At 36.5% G+C, this 16086-nt stretch overlaps 1 protein-coding gene across 2 annotated transcripts in view; it reads left to right on the top strand.

The window, feature by feature from the left end:
* GABRB3 (gamma-aminobutyric acid type A receptor subunit beta3) overlaps positions 1-16086 on the top strand; it is a gene marked incomplete at both ends in the record, with an annotated part of 231486 nt that overhangs the window by 202603 nt on the left and 12797 nt on the right. For both annotated transcript variants that reach the window (XM_082846279.1, XM_082846280.1), the window contains one exon: positions 13964-14116. In XM_082846279.1, the coding sequence (XP_082702405.1) occupies positions 13964-14116 (153 nt within the window). The remainder of the gene's footprint in view (positions 1-13963; positions 14117-16086) is intronic.

Genomic DNA, 16086 nt, shown 5'->3' with positions numbered 1-16086 from the left:
CACGCGGGCTCTAGAGCGCAGGCTCAGTAGTTGTGGTGCATGGGCTTAGTTGTGCCACGGCATGTGGGATCTTCCCGGAGCAGGACTCAAACCCGTGTGCCCTGCATTGGCAGGTGGATTCTTAACCACTGTGCCACCAGGGAAGTCCCTATGGGCTGTACATTCTTGATGACCAGTGCTTTTATGCAAGTTTCTAAAACGGATGTCGGGATTGGAGGCCTCCAAATTCTTAATCCAGAGACCTAGAATTGATTCATCCAATGTCCAGAAATCCTTCATGGCAAGAAATGCGCCTCTGCCTTCCAGTCCATCCTGCATTTTGCTGGCAAATTAGTAGCCATGCAACACTGTTTGCTTTTTTTATTGACGTATAGTTGATTTACTATGTTGTGTTAGTTTCTGGTGTACAGCAAAGTGATTCAGTTATATATTTATACTTTTTCATATTTTTTCCATTATGGCTCATTACAGGATATTGAATATAGTTCCCTGTGCTATACAGTAGGACTGTATGTAGTAGTGTGTATCTGTTAATCCCAGACTCCTAATTAGTCCCTCCCTTACCCCCTTTACACTTTAGTAACCATAAGTGTGTTTTCTATGTCTGTAAGTCTATTTCTGTTTTGTAAATAAGTTCACTTGTATCATATTGTAGATGCCACATGTAAGTGATATCATATGGTGTTTGCCTTTCTCTGTCTGACTTCATTTAGTATGATAATCTCTAGGTCTAGGTTGCTGAAAATGGCATTATTTCATTCTTCTTTATGGCTGAGTAATATTCCATTGTGTGTGTGTGTGTGTGTGTGTGTGTATGTAGATATATATATAGATAGATAGATATCTATAGATAGATATAGATAGATAGATTACCATGTCTTCTTGATCCATTCATCTGTGGACAGATGGACATTTAGGTTGCTTCTATGTCTTGGCTATTGTAAATAGTGGTCATGCAACACTGTTTTCATGAAGCCACTTTTCAGCTCCAGAACCTGTGATGACTTGCCTTTGCCTGCAGCAGCAAGGAATCCAGTCTCCTTCACCGTGGATCCACATCTAGCTCTAACCTCTCCTCTTCAGTTTAGCTCATAAACATCCCCAACACAAAGCTTTGTTTTAGTTGCTGCATTCATCTCTTCTTCTCTCCTCCACTCACTCCTGCATGCTGCCTAAAGACTTTTGCTCCTATTACAGCCCACATTTGATGTATTCTCTTCCTCTTTTTTCTATTCATATCCAGTACATTCATCAATGGACAGTTGAAAGACCAACATCTCTGATTGGCCTTCCTTGAGCATCTCTGCCAATTATCCTTTTCCTTTGAAAAGCTTCGAGTCACAGTCTGACTGTATCATTCCTCTATCAATTGTCATATGTTATTACTCTCACTCTCTTATATATCTGGCATTCATTTAAAATCTTCTGAATTAATTCATTTGTTCATAACCATATGTTCAGGATTCCCACAAAATACCAAAACCTCAATTACAGATTCTGCTTGAAAGTCAAACAGAGAAGAGAAAAAAGAAATCTTTCATTAGATCCGTGGTATATCATTGACTATTTAAATCCACTGGATTTCTTGGAAAGTCCTGAATCTATTACCAATATTCCTTCTTGATTCGCAGCTGTATTTTTTAAGGAAAGAGTTTATAAAGTGAATACTCAGATCATTCTTTAGCACCTACAGTCTATAGAATTAAGCCAAACCTGAAAACACACATGGGGAAGTCTTTCCAAGAAGGAAAAGGGAGACCAGATTAAAGAGAAATAATGAAAGAAGGGAGCAGCTTGCTGTCACCTAGATGTGAGATTACCTGATGTTTCATTTCTGCTTTAACCCTACAAATAAAGTATGTTTTTACTGCAGTTCACAGATTTCTACTTTAAAGTGTGATCTAGTTCTCTATGACTCATTAGTGGTTTATGGTTGAATTTCAGAAAATACTGAAAATGTATTTTTAAAAATAAGTGCAAGTTGAGATTAGTCTTTGAAATCTTTTGATTGAAACCTGAAAAGATATTGTCCTTCTATACAAGCTTTGGGAAATTTTTACTGAACTTAGCTTTTAAACCTGTTCTAGATAGGCATGCCATAATTATTTAAATGTTGGGGTTTGAAAACGTCTTTCAAAAAAACTTAGCAAAGCAAGTATTATAGCATTATTTTCTGCTTACTGAAATTAAGCCAGTGACTCAAGCAGAATCTCAATAAAGGAAATATTTTCATTCTTTTATCTAATTTCTACTTAGTTAAACATAATAAATATACATGTGTTGCTGAAGTACTTGGGATGTGCCAGAAATATCAAGTTGAATGACCTTAAAGCAAACAGATCTCAATTCATTAAGAAATATGTGAAAATTTTACGTAAATTGTCAAACAGAAGTTGGTGGACCTTCTAAAAGAATGTAATTAATTAAAGCAAGACACTCCTAGGAAGGTTTAGAATTTTTCTCATGCTTTATTTTTAATACAAAGACTTATAGATTTTTATGACTTTAAGGATAATCTTTATAACTTTTCTGTATGTGTACATACAGAAAAATATTTAAAATATAAATATAGTACTAAGTGAATTATCAGAAAATGAAAATCGTGTAAAAAAGGAAAATCAGGTCAAAAAGTAGAATGCTGTGGGCACTCCCAAGATACACACTATGACCCCTCCTAATTTCTTTACATCCCTCCTTCTCAAAGGAAACCACTATCTTGTTACAGTATAGTTAATTTTGTATTTTTGAACTTTATTGAATGGGATAGTAGAGTTTAAATTATTTTGTGACTACCTTCTTTAATTGAACATTATGTTTGTGAAATCCATCAGTATCGCTATGGTTCATTTATTTTCCTTGCTATACTACTGTGTAAATACACCACAATTTATTTTTCCAGTCTACTGCAGGTGGAGATTTATGAGTAATGCCACTGTGAACATTTTTGTACTTGTTTTTTTGTGAATAAGTGCTCACATAAATGTTGCGAATATGCTTAAAAGTGTAATTGTGAATGTTCAAGCTTAATGATTATGCCAACCTGTTTTCCAAAGTGGTTTTACTAACTTACATTCATAGCAGTAATGCCTGAGTGTTCCTTTTGCCCCACAACGACCTTGCTAATATTTCACATGGAAGTCACCTGTCGGGTGTTGGGTGATGTCTTGTGGTTTTAACTTCCATTCCTCTGAGTGCTAGTGGGACTGAGCACCTTTCCCTAATGGCTCTTTGGAGATCCTCTTTTGTGAATTACCTATGCAAGTCTTTTTGTGTGAATTTCCTGTCAATAATTTATTGGAGTTATTTATAAATTCTGGATGCAAACTTATACAGGTTATAATGTGTTACAAAAATGTACTTTTTACATTGAGACCTACAGTCCACCTGGAATTCATTTTTTGGTGAAAGGTGTGAAAGTTTCATTATCTTCCACAGCATCATTGCGCTTGTAGCAACACCTTTGTCATAAATTGTTTGTATGTGCATGGATCTGTTTTTGGACTTTGTATTCTGTGCCATGGGTTTATTTATCCATCTTTGTACACTTCCCTCACTGTGTGGATTGCTGTAGCTTTTAAGTAGAGCAGATCCTTCCTTCCCTTTCTTTTTATTTACTATTGATGATTATTTTTGGCCCTTTACATTTCCATAAAACTTTTATAATCAGATCATTAATTTTCATTTAAAAAATGCTTTGGCTTTTTATTGGGAATGTATTAGTTAAGTTAGTGAAAAGTGACCTTGTTATAATTCTTTCAATCTGTATATATTTTATCTCTCATTTTGGTCTTCTTTAATTTGTCTCAATAACATTTAGAGTTTTCTGTGTAGAAAACTTGTACGTCTTTGTTAAACTTTTCTATATGTTTGATATTTTCTGATGTTATTATAGATGGTAAAATTTTCTTAACATAATTTCTTATTTGTTGCTGGTATATAAGAACACAATGATTTTGTATTGAACAACCTTGCTAAAGTTTTTTTACCTCTATTAATTTATCTGAGATGGTATTTTTACCTATTCCTGAGCACTGGAGGGGCCTTTGTACATTTGGATTCCATATTTCCTCATTCTGACTTATATATGCTATTGTCATTATGTATTATAATTTTATATATATTTTAAACTCTGTACCATATTATTATTGTTATTAGATGCAGGAAATTTTCACTTAGATGTAATTATAAATAATCCTCTCTTCTTTGTTATTCATTCTTTCCTTTACCACCAAGTCTATCTGTGAATGTTTCCTTCTGCCTAAAGAAGAATATTTTTAAAATATTTTCTTTAGTATGAGCCTCCTGGTCAAATTTCTTTTGGTTTTTTTTTTTTTAAAAAAAAAAACCTGTGTATGACTTTATATCATATTTATTCTTATAGGATAAATTTGCTGGTTACAGAAAGATAGGCTGACATTTTTTCTTTTTCCATTTGAAGATATGACTTCATTTTCCCTGGTGTCCATTGTTTCCATTGAGAAGACAGTTGTTGGTCTAATTGGTGCTACTTTCAAATTAATCTGTTTTTCCTCCCCCTCCAGATCCTTTTATAATTTTTCTCTTTGTTTTGATTTCACTGGCACTTATGATGTACCAAGATATAATTTTCTCTCAAATTATTCTTCTTGGAGTTTGTAGATCTTCTTGAATCTTTGGCTTGAGGTCTTTCAGCAGTTTTAGAGCTCTGTTAGCCACGATTGCTTTTCCTCCATTTTCTCTCTGCTTTTCTCCTTCGAGGGTTCCAATTTCAATTCTGACAATTCCAACATTGGATCTTGTCACTGTATCTTCTGTCTTGTCACTATATCTTCACCTTGCTTTCTGAATTTTTTATTTTCTCTTCATGCTTCACTCTGGAAATTTTCTTCTGGTTTATCTTTCAGTTCAACAATTCTTTCTTCATCTGTGTCTAATCTGCTAGTGTTGTACATGGGAAAATTATAGATGTAATTCAAAATCTATGATGATGTTTTCTTTCTTCAGAGAGAATTTATGCTTGCCTCTATCAGGCATCTAGAGGCATTAGCAATCCAGAATAAGCTTCATTTACTTTCTGGGATTTGGGTAATGCTGAGTTCAGATTCATTCCTTGTGCATGCTTGAATCCTTGTGATTTATCTTTACATCTTGGACAGAGCTCTTTGGAATCCCTATTTGATGGTGTCTATCTCCAGTTTTTGCTCCCTTTGTTCCATGAGTCTGTCAGATGTTCTACTTAGCTTCTCATCTTTCTGTTATAGAAACTACAGCTATCTGAAACATGGAGCTCACCTCTCCCAGTTTACTTTTTCTCCCAAACCTTAGCCCAGATTCTTACTGGCTTGTTATCGCTCCAGTGCCTCTAAGGAGATGTATTTAAGTTTTGTCCATTTTTCCCAGTTGTTTCCAATAGAAGGGTTACCTATTCCACAATACTCAAACACCATAGCTTATTTTTCACTCCTCTTTATTTTTTCAGAAAAATTTACAGTTGTTTCAATATTTAATTCTTATTTAGCTTGGACTATTAATTACATGAGAGTAAAAAAGAAAATTTGGGATACATTTTTTATAATCACAGTTCAGTAAATATAAATCATTTAATTCTGTATTTTTCTGATAACATTATAGAGAGGAAACATTTATCCATAATAGTGTACTACTGAGGAAAGTGCTGTAAAGCTCAAAGTCAGGAGATCTGGGTCCTTGGTTGCAACAATACAAAGCTGTGAAAATGTGAGCAAAGCACTTCAATGGCAGATAGTAAGAGGATTAGGTTAAAAGAAATACTGTGTTAAATTTATTTCAACAAGCATATCCAGCTAACAATCAAAGAGCCCTTTAAATATCACTCTGGACACGGGATCACTTCATTGGGACTTCAGCTTTTGTACTCGTCTTGAATGTACTTCTGCTGGCCCACAAACTTTGGTATATATGGTTTTTGCCAAATCTGAAATTTACTCCTAACTTTTTCATTTTCTTTGAGCCAAAAGACTGAGATTTTTGATAAATTCATGGAGAACAAGTTACTTAATATGCCTCTTTAATTATGTGATGTTTTTATTTCTCTCCTTTTTTTCCGGGGTACATTTGGACTGATACATTCTGACTTCATTTCAAAATACTTCTGCCAAGATTAGAAGAAAGAAAAAGAAAAGAATCTAAAAATAAATGATGATGATACATTTCTGTTAAGATACCTGAATTTTCTATTCTTCAAAAATCAACTTTCAAAATACTATTTTGCTTTTCAATTATGATTATGAAACAAATTACAAAATTTTTAAAAGTCTGCATGTCACACCCTTAATACATTCACTTAATTTTCTCTAGAGTCCATTCGTGAACTCTGTGCTTTAGTTTTTTCCTAAAGTAAAGCCCTGTGATCAAATTATTACTCATTGGGTCTTTAAATAGCATCTACTATTGGTCTAGAGCCAATATTATATGAAAGGTTAGAAGAAGGAATTATCATCTATATCTCATTGTCTTTTAAATTCCAGAGACAAATTCCCATTCTTTTTTCCCCATCGACTGTTTTTAGAAGGATACTTAGAGACAAGTCACCTGTGCTTACTAGCCAAATACTACTAATCTCTCAGTGCAAAATGGCAGAACTAGAGCAAACTTACTTTCTCAGTGCCAAAGGAGAGCTTAACTATCTCATCTTATTGCTATGAAATCATTTCCCTTTAAGGGCTCCTGACCTATGAAAAATGTCTCACTACAGAAGCCAGATTTCCTCAGAAATTCATTGTCCCACACCTCCTTTGCAAAACTAACTCTCGTCTATCTTCATCTTTTGGAATTGCTTTTAAGACTTCCACACAATTTTTAAAATATGCTCAGTGGTAAAAATGCTTAGATTACAGAATCTTGAGCACAGAAGTCACCACAGAGGAGAGAAAGGAAAGGAAGAAGGAACTTGCTTTTATTGAGTGTGTATTTGCAGCCAGATAGTATGTTTGGTACTTGATATAAATGAATTAAGCCATTTAATTTCCGGTAAAGTACACATAGTAGGTATTCTTTTTCTTATGACAGAGTTATTAAAATGTAATTTACATACCATAAAATTTAAGCATTTAAAGTATATAATTCAATTGTTTTTAGTGTATTTACAGAGTTTTGTAATCATGACCACAATCAATTTCCAAATATTTTAATCACCCAGAAACCCTGTACTCATTAGCAGTCACTCCCCATTTCCCCCAATCTGCCAACCCTAACACTGGGTAACCACTAATCTAATTTCTGTTTCTATGGTTTTGCCTATCCTGTACATTTCATGTGAATGTAATCATATACTATATGGTCCTATATGTCTGGCTTCTTTCACTCAGGATGATGTTTTCAAGGTTCATCCTTGTTGTGGCATTTATCGATACTTCATTCCTTTTTATTGCTGAATAATATTCCATTGTATGACTATATCATTTTTTGTTTAACCATACATAAAGTTGATGAATGTTGGGCTGTTTCCACCTTTTGATCATCAGGAATAAAGCTGCTATGAACATTCATGCACACGTTTTTCTGTGGACATAAGTTGTCATTTGCATTACATATGTACTTAGGATTGCAACTGCTGGGTCATATGATGACTATGTTTAAGCTTTTGAGGAACTGCCAAACTGTTTTTTAAAGTGGCTGTACCATTTAAGTTCTATAAGCAATCATGAGGGTTCTAATTTATCCACATCCTTACCAACATGTGTTATTGTCTCTCTTTTTTATTGTAGTCATCCTAATAGTATGAAATGGCATCTCATTGTGTTTTTGACTTGCATTCCCTTAATAAGTAAGATGCTGAGCATCTTTTATGTACTTACTAGACACTGTAAATTTCTTCTTTGGAGAAATATCTATTCAAGTCCTTTGCCCATTTTTAAATTGGGCTGTTTGTATTTTTTGTAAACCTTCTTTATATATTCTAGATATAAGTTCTTCATCAGATACATGATTTGCAAATATTTTCTCCCTTTCTGTGGACTGTATTTTCATTTTCTTGATGGTTTCCTTTGCAGAATAATAGTTTATAATCAATGGAGTATGATTTATATTTTTTCTTTTTTCACTTGTGACATTCTTGCCCTAATTTTACACACAAGGAAACTAAGGGTCTGAGAGGGTAGCCAGCTTCCTAAAGGAATATCCCAAATAAACCCTGAGCCTGAAACTGGATCACTCAGATGCCCCTGCTCTTTGCTTCAGAGTCATAGGATAGAACATTCTGGCTTTACTGTGGAGGATCAGAAAGAGAATCATTGCCTGGTTGAGACAGTCTTTGAAAAAGTTTTGTTTTTCCTCTTTCTCTCTTTCCTATTTCATATATCTCCTTTCCTTTATGGAATTTTTGAACATATATTAGTTAAGGTGACTAGCAATGCAGGTGAGAAAGTTAGGAACACCATTCTGAACTTTAGGTTGTATTATAAAGTAAAAAAGGTAGATATTAAATGAGACAGCGTCATAAAGACCCCAAGAACAGCACCAAGCTCACAAAGCTTCCTAGGCCATTGTGACAGAGCCCCCACGGTGGCCGCCGTGGAGGGGGACAGGTATATGTACATAGGCCAGCTCTGCTGCAGTTGCTAAAAAATCAGCTTGTTACTTTATAGATACATTTGAGTGGCTCTTATCACTCCGCAAAGGTGACATGATACTCTGCATCCACATTTTTATGAGTTCTTCAACAATATTAATGCCTTAGAAAGTGCTATTAATTGAGGCTGGATGAGAGATCCAGAGCCTTGTTTCTGGCCTCAACTTTTAGTGCATCTGGGGAGAAAGGGTTGAGATCAGCATCTTCGATAGATAGTTTTACCAAGGAAGCCCTGAACCAGAACAATGCACTTGTATTTAGGGACTGTACCTTTGTCTTTTTACTCAGCGTCTACTTGTGGACCTGACCACATCTGCATTGGCACACAGACTTTAGGGCTTCTGTGCCTTTCTGTTGTAATTTGTAAGCTTCTATTGCTCTTTTGAAGGTTATGTCTTGGTGCAGCTGACTCACTACTTCTGAACTTTAAAGCCACTTATTATGATCATTTGAGGAGTTTCTCCATAGATATAGGATACATCAGGACATCTGTTGTACCAGTGTCAGGACTTTATCTAACAGAACTACACAAAGACTCTATGTGTTCTTGAAGATGCACACCAAATGGCAAAAGTCTTTGCCTAGAAGAATGGGTCTTGACACCTCTGAAGATTCTTGTGTTTATTAACATTCTGAGGTCTCTGTCTCATGGTATCTTGAAAGGCTTTTCTTCATTTGGCCCTGGTGGATCTTTTACCTTGAAGGCTATTCTGCTTCTCTGCCTGTAAAGACTGTTATTCAACCAGTAGTATCTCAGTTTAGATACCGTGAAACCTTTCTTAAGCGTGTGCCCTAGAATATCCAGGGTAGCCCTTACCTGCGGTTTACAGAGGCCAGTTCTGTATGAGTCTCTCTGACAGATTAGGAGCTAGTTGAGAGCATAGACTATCCTCTTATTCATCTTTGTTTTTCCTCCACTAACATTCCCACCTGTGGGATTAGGAGATTGGGATTGGGGGGGCGGCACATGGTGAATGCCTAAAAATTTTGTTGATTTGAAGGTATATTTCACATTTAAGAAATAGAATGTATTTACTAAAGAATACATAAGAAAATAGTATATTTTCTTAATTCTGTGTTCTGTGTTAATGAGTACCTTGGTGAATACATAGTTTTGAAATCTGAGTAATATTCCCTTTCTCAGGGTCACTAATGACCTTCCAAGTGTTTCACTATGCAATTGTATCATTGGTCCCCATGTTGCCTGGGGCAAGTATTCTCAAAAGAGTATCTGTTGTACTTCATTGCATAAGTATCAATATTTGCCTTGTAGGGAACAGTTTCCCTAAAGAAGATGCATTTTGGAAAAAGTTAAGAAAGTTGACTCAGAAAATGGAAAGTTGGGGAATATGGTAGATTGCATTATCATTCAAAAAATATTTGTTGCACTTCCCTGGGAGAGGACTGAACTGTCCTACTCCAGGGACATAAAGATTGACAGTGAGACTTGCTCTGGACAATGAAATGTGACGGGAAGTATGTGTGGCACCTCTTCCACAGTGTCCAGCTGTCTTCCAGATAGAGGAAGCTAAGTGGCTATGGAGCACAAGAAAGAAAAAACAATCTTTGTTGTAAAGCTACTGAGATTTGAGGGGTCTTTTGCTACTACAACATGAGCCAGTCTATCCTGATGGAATCAAACAATTCCAAGTAGAGTGGATATAGTGACAAATATTTGGAGCATAGAATAGCAAATGACAAGTAAAGGCATAAGATTGCCATGAAACTGCAAACTAAGATCTGATTTTGAAGTTACTTCAGTAAAAATGTTGAAGTTGTGGGCTTCCCTGGTGGTGCAGTGGTTAAGAATCTGCCTGACAATGCAGGGGACACGGGTTCAAGCCCTGGTCCGGGAAGATCCCACATGCCAAGGAGCATCTAAGCCCGTGCGCCACAACTACTGAGCCTGTGCTCTAGGGCCTGTGTGCCACAACTACTGAGCCCATGTGCCACAGCTACTGAAGCCCGTGTGCCTGGATACCGTGCTTCACAGCAAGAGAAGCCACCGCAATGAGAAGCCCGCACACTTCAGCAAAGAGTAGCCCCCACTCACCACAACTAGAGAAAGCCCGTGCACAGCAACAAAGACCCAACGCAGCCAAAATAAATAGATAAATAAATAAAATAAATTTATTAAAAAATGTTGAAGTTGCTATGGGATTTCAAACTAATATTTAATAGAGTTACTGACTGTTTTGAGTATTAAACTTGCTGAAGAGTCACATAAATAAACCAAATATGCCTGCTTTCTTTCTCTCAGTACACAGATGCATTTATTAATAGACAGAGATGGTTTAGACATTTAGCTAGGCATGACAGTATATGAAAAATACAGTACCTCACAAACTCTGCCTAGGGGTATGTACAGCTTACCTTGGTAAATATTAATAATTATAACTTTAAAGAGGAAAGAAAATAAGAGGGTAATTACTTACACTTGGAGGGAAGAAAAAGAAAGGATTTATGGAAGATGTGGCATTTGACCAAGGCCTTGAAGTATGGTTAAAAGAAGACATTTCTTAAGGGGAGAACAGTGGGTGTGAATCAGCAGAGGCAAGAAATATGAACAATTATTTTGAGGCAATGAGGATACTTCTTGGCTAGAAAATGTTATGCTTAATGCAGAGACATGGTGGAAAATAAAACTAATGTTAAATTGGGAAAACATTTTGGAGAAGCTAAAATTCCCGGATGACTATTTTAACCTTTATGTGAAGCCTTAGAAGTTGTTGAACACGGGATGACTGTGCTTGTGAAACATATGGGGCCGGGGACCCAGAGGTGTTAAAGCCCAGGCAGGGCTCTGACTTGGTTCATGGGCACATCATGTCTATGGACATGTCCATGTCCATGTCCATAGACATGGAATGTACTATAAAACAACAGAGTGTATCAAATCTATGTCAGCAGAAGCTTTATTTCATAGAGGTGTTGGAAAACTTGGTTAGTTGTTTGTGGAACAAAAACCAACAACATGCATGTTCACTTCATATCAAATTGCCAACCCTCAAAATAAGTTTGTGGTTAGCTCTCTATTGTGAACTTATCTAAACCTAAAAACAGGTTTTAAAAATCACAGGGAAAAAAATAAAATGGATAGACTCAACTACATAGAAAACTTGTTTTTATATGTCCCCCACTTTACCCTATTCAGGTTTTTAAACAAATAACTGGGAAAATGCTTGCAGAGGATACAAGCAAGTATTAGTATTAAAAGAACTTTAATGAATAGGTAAAAACAGTAAGAGGAACAAAAAATGGGAAAGATGAATGAATAGTGTAATTAGATTATTTATAAAGTTAAAATCAGGGGAAAAACAAACATTTAGGAAGTGATCAATTAAAGAAAGTGATTGAAAGGACAAATTTTCCCAAGGAAATTAACAAAAGTTATTTTTAAGAAATATTATGAAAAAAAAAAAAAAGAAAGAAATATTATGGGGCTTCCCTGGTGGCACAGTGGTTGAGAGTCCGCCTGCCGATGCAGGGGACATGGGTTCGTGCCCCGGCCCGGGAAGATCCCACATGCCGCGGAGCGGCTAGGCCCGTAAGCCATGGCCACTGAGCCTGCGTGTACGGAGCCTGTGTTCCGCAATGGGAAAGACCACAACAGTGAGAGGCCCGCGTACCACAAAAAAAAAGAAAAGAAAAGAAAAGAAATATTATGCAATATTGTTATGTTTACAAAATGAGATAGGCACTTCTATAAAGTACTCATAGTGGCATGTATGCTTGTGTGGTTCTTTTGCAAAGTAATTTGGGAATATGTATCAAAAGCCTTCAACCTTGGCTTAGCAATTCCTCTTTTGGCACATTCATCCTAAGGCAGTAAGTTTAAACATAATGAAAGGACTCTGCTCAAAGGTATCCCTAAGAATATTACTTACGTTTTGTAAAAATGGAAGTACCCTAAATGTATTGCATTCAGGAAAATGTATTTATAAACTATAGAATAAATGTGTATGTATTTGATGGAAAATTAGGAGATCTTTAAAATTGTATTTATAAGTAATTTGTAATAAGGATGAAAGTGTTTATGCTATGGTGACAATACAATATGCATTTGATCAGAGTTATATAAAAGAAACTATACACATACAGGCACATAAAAGATTGGAGGAAATTTCCAGATTGTCAGCTTTTAAATGCTGGGTCCATTAGGCGATTTCTTTTCTCCTTTATATAATTTGGCTGAAAATGTGGTTGATGCTAAAGTAAGAGCCTAGAGGTTAAAGTCTTTCATCTACTACGTAGAACAAACAGTCATACGAATGAATCAGACTGGAAAAGGTATAGAATATAGGGACAAAACCAGAAAGGGATGTGGAGTAAAGTTAGTAAAATGCATATACTTTGAGGCAGGAGGAGAACAGGAGCCTGTCAGGCTTGGAGTAGGAGGAAGACAAGAAAAGTGAGGCCTCCTGAAGCTTTGGGTGGAAGAATTTCAGGAACAGAGCACCACCCATGAGTGAAGGCAGGAGGGGAGGAGGCAAGGAAGTTGATGATTAGAGAAGGTTGACCTTCCAGCGACCTCAATTGAGTCCAGAAAATTAAGAGCTGAGAAGTTTGAAACTGATAAAGTGGGCTGTTGAAATGGACAGGAGGAAATGGAAGCCACACTTGCTCCAAGAAAAACAAAATCAAACAGAAAAGGCAAATATATAGCTATAGGTGGCATAAGCAGTGGGGTTTTTTTCTTTGCACTGGCAGTGGTGGTGGGGTTCAAGGCTGTCTAAGTGGGATGTGCACATCAGGAGGTTAGCACTGGGATTCAAATACAGGAAAGCAGACTGGGTGCTTCTCCTCAGCTCTCCTTGATGCCTTTCCTGTGGTTGGAGCAGAGCATCTCAGAGTATACTCCTGCCCTCTGTGCCTCTCCAGCTCTCGGGTGGGGGGTCCCTGAGCTATCCCAGGTGTTCCAGGGTCAGTGCCTCAAACATCTATGCACTATTGCTCTAGATGGACTGACAGGGGATGACTGATAAAAACCATTTTGCTCAGTAAAGCCTTGAGCCAAATCTCCCCTATCTACAATGGAGAAGAAGGGGACCATTAGTTGAAAACTAAATGAGATATTTGGCACTATTCTGTGTTCTAAGCTAAAGCCTTCCCCCAAAGTTTTCTCAGGGACAGTTCTCAGCTGAGTATTTAACCTTAGAAGAGTATCCTCGTCATGACCTCATACATAGACTGAAAATCATTCCTCTCCCAAGTTCTTGATGGGTACCATTAGGCGCACAGAGGCAGATTGCATGGTTGTGGACCACCCCTCCGTTCTGGACTTTTCAAATGCATGCTGTTGACCCCTGGAAGTCAAAGCAAACTCTTTGTCTGCTGTGTCTGATCTCCAGTGTAACTCCTGTCTGTTTACCATAGGTGCCTACCCTCGGCTCTCACTGAGCTTTCGGTTGAAGAGAAACATTGGATACTTCATTCTCCAGACCTACATGCCCTCTATCCTAATTACAATTCTCTCATGGGTGTCCTTCTGGATCAATTATGATGCATCTGCGGCTAGAGTTGCCCTTGGTATGTGCTAGTTTTAAATGATACCTAAAATGTAAAGTCACCATATCATTACAATATTAAGGGAGTTCAAAGACTATAGTTCAACTACAATTTTTTGACATCATGACACCAGTCTTGCCCATATAGTCACTTTTTATCTTGAAACACTAATTTCATGCATGATTCTCTTGATGTGTTAATTTAATTATAAGGCTCAAATGTGAATTTTCATGCCTATGAAAGGGAAAATATGCTTGCCGAATATTTGCATAATAAAACTATTTTTGACACTAATTTTAAAGCAAGGATTAACATCTCCTGTTCAAAATTATTCTATGGCCCAGAAAGAAGACTTGATTAATTGTGTGCATTCTTTTTTAAGTCAGAAAAACAGTCAAATGTTATACCATATAATTGGAATTACACAAATTAATGAGCATTAAAATGTGATATTAAATTCTGAGTGGTTCCCAAGAACTCTAGTGATCTCTTCTGGCCATTGGTCACTTGACAACTGGATTATTAGCTGATGTACAATATACATTATATGTTCCAGATTTCTAATACTTTTTAATTATTAAGGGAAGGCTTATATTTTCAGAAAAATTATTTTCTACTAAACTAATTATTATGAAACTGCATGGACAAAGTAATTATTTAAATACATTTTAGGTAAGTACTGAGCTTTTAGAGCTGAAGAGCAATTATCCAGTTTATCCCTTCTTTGGGTAGGGTTGAATTTAATTCCTGGGAGTGAAGTCATCAATAATACCTTTCAAAATTGATGGGAAAGAATTACAACACATCTGCTGGTAAGCCTGCAGAGAAGCATAAGAATTCAGGGATCTGGTTGTCCCTCTTTCTTACTTTTTCTATTTACCATCTCTTCCCAGGAATATAAGTTGCTTAGCATCATGCTTCCAGGAGAATGTGTGTACATGTGTGTAAGTGGACGTCTGGTTTAGACGCAAAGACAGGTGACTCTCACTGATTCAAGATTAGATTTCTTTTCTCATGAAATAACATTTAACAGTGACTTATTTTTTTCTAATGAAATAACATTTAACAGTGACTTAAGAAACTTAGGTAGTTACCTCTAAAGTATTAGGTGAATGTAAAAACACTTTGAGCAGAATAAGGTATCAAAAAATCAGAAGTGCTGTTAATCTATTTCTGATGGCCTTGGTAAAGGAAAAATCTCTCGAAAAAACCTTCAGGATTTTTTACCACCTGCAGAGGTTACCCTGTAACATCAGTCCTTTCTGTAGGTTTTGCCTTTTTTGTTATGTTACTAGATTGCTCTTTGTTAAACTATTTTCTCTTCTCACCTGGAAAATTCACAGCTAAAATGAATTTGCTAGGGCAGATCCAAATTTTGTGGAGCTGCTAGCTTATACAACTTCAGGAGCTCTCTTTAAGGAAAAGAATATAAAATACATAAATACAGAATTTCCGGAACCCCTCCTGAGCCTGTAAGAGGCCTGTATTAGAGAAGATCAGAAGCTGAAGCTTCCTGAGCTTCCAGGGAATCTGCCTCAGAGACTGTTATTTCTGAGGTAATTAGAGAAATATGAGTACCAAAGAACCAGAATTATCTGGCATCATCAGAAGGGAGGTGTACTGAAAATGCAAATTTCTCAATTTTCTGGATGATCCAAATTCTATAGCTCCTAAATTGTAAACATCATCTTCCATAATATTAAATAGATAATCTATCTGGAGTGGATTAGAGTCAACATAGCCTCATTACAGCATATGAAAGTAGACTCCACTTTTTCTTGTCAACTCAGTATTGTTACAATAAACCTCAATCATGCTTCTGGGATGTTTTCATGTTCATGAAAACATGAACATGCTTCATGTTTTGCTGGGACAGAGGAGTGGTCTGTCCAGACTGGCTAAGGCGTTACCACTGGAGGTGTGCAGGTTCTGATGGATATCAGAAGTCTGGGAGGCAGAATTGAAGGCATTTGCCAGTGTTGGGGTGGACC

This window comes from Leucopleurus acutus (genome assembly GCF_964270905.1).
Source record: "Leucopleurus acutus genome assembly, chromosome: 1".
NCBI classification, from domain to species: domain Eukaryota; kingdom Metazoa; phylum Chordata; class Mammalia; order Artiodactyla; family Delphinidae; genus Leucopleurus; species Leucopleurus acutus.
This window is presented reverse-complemented; position numbering and strand designations above follow the sequence as displayed.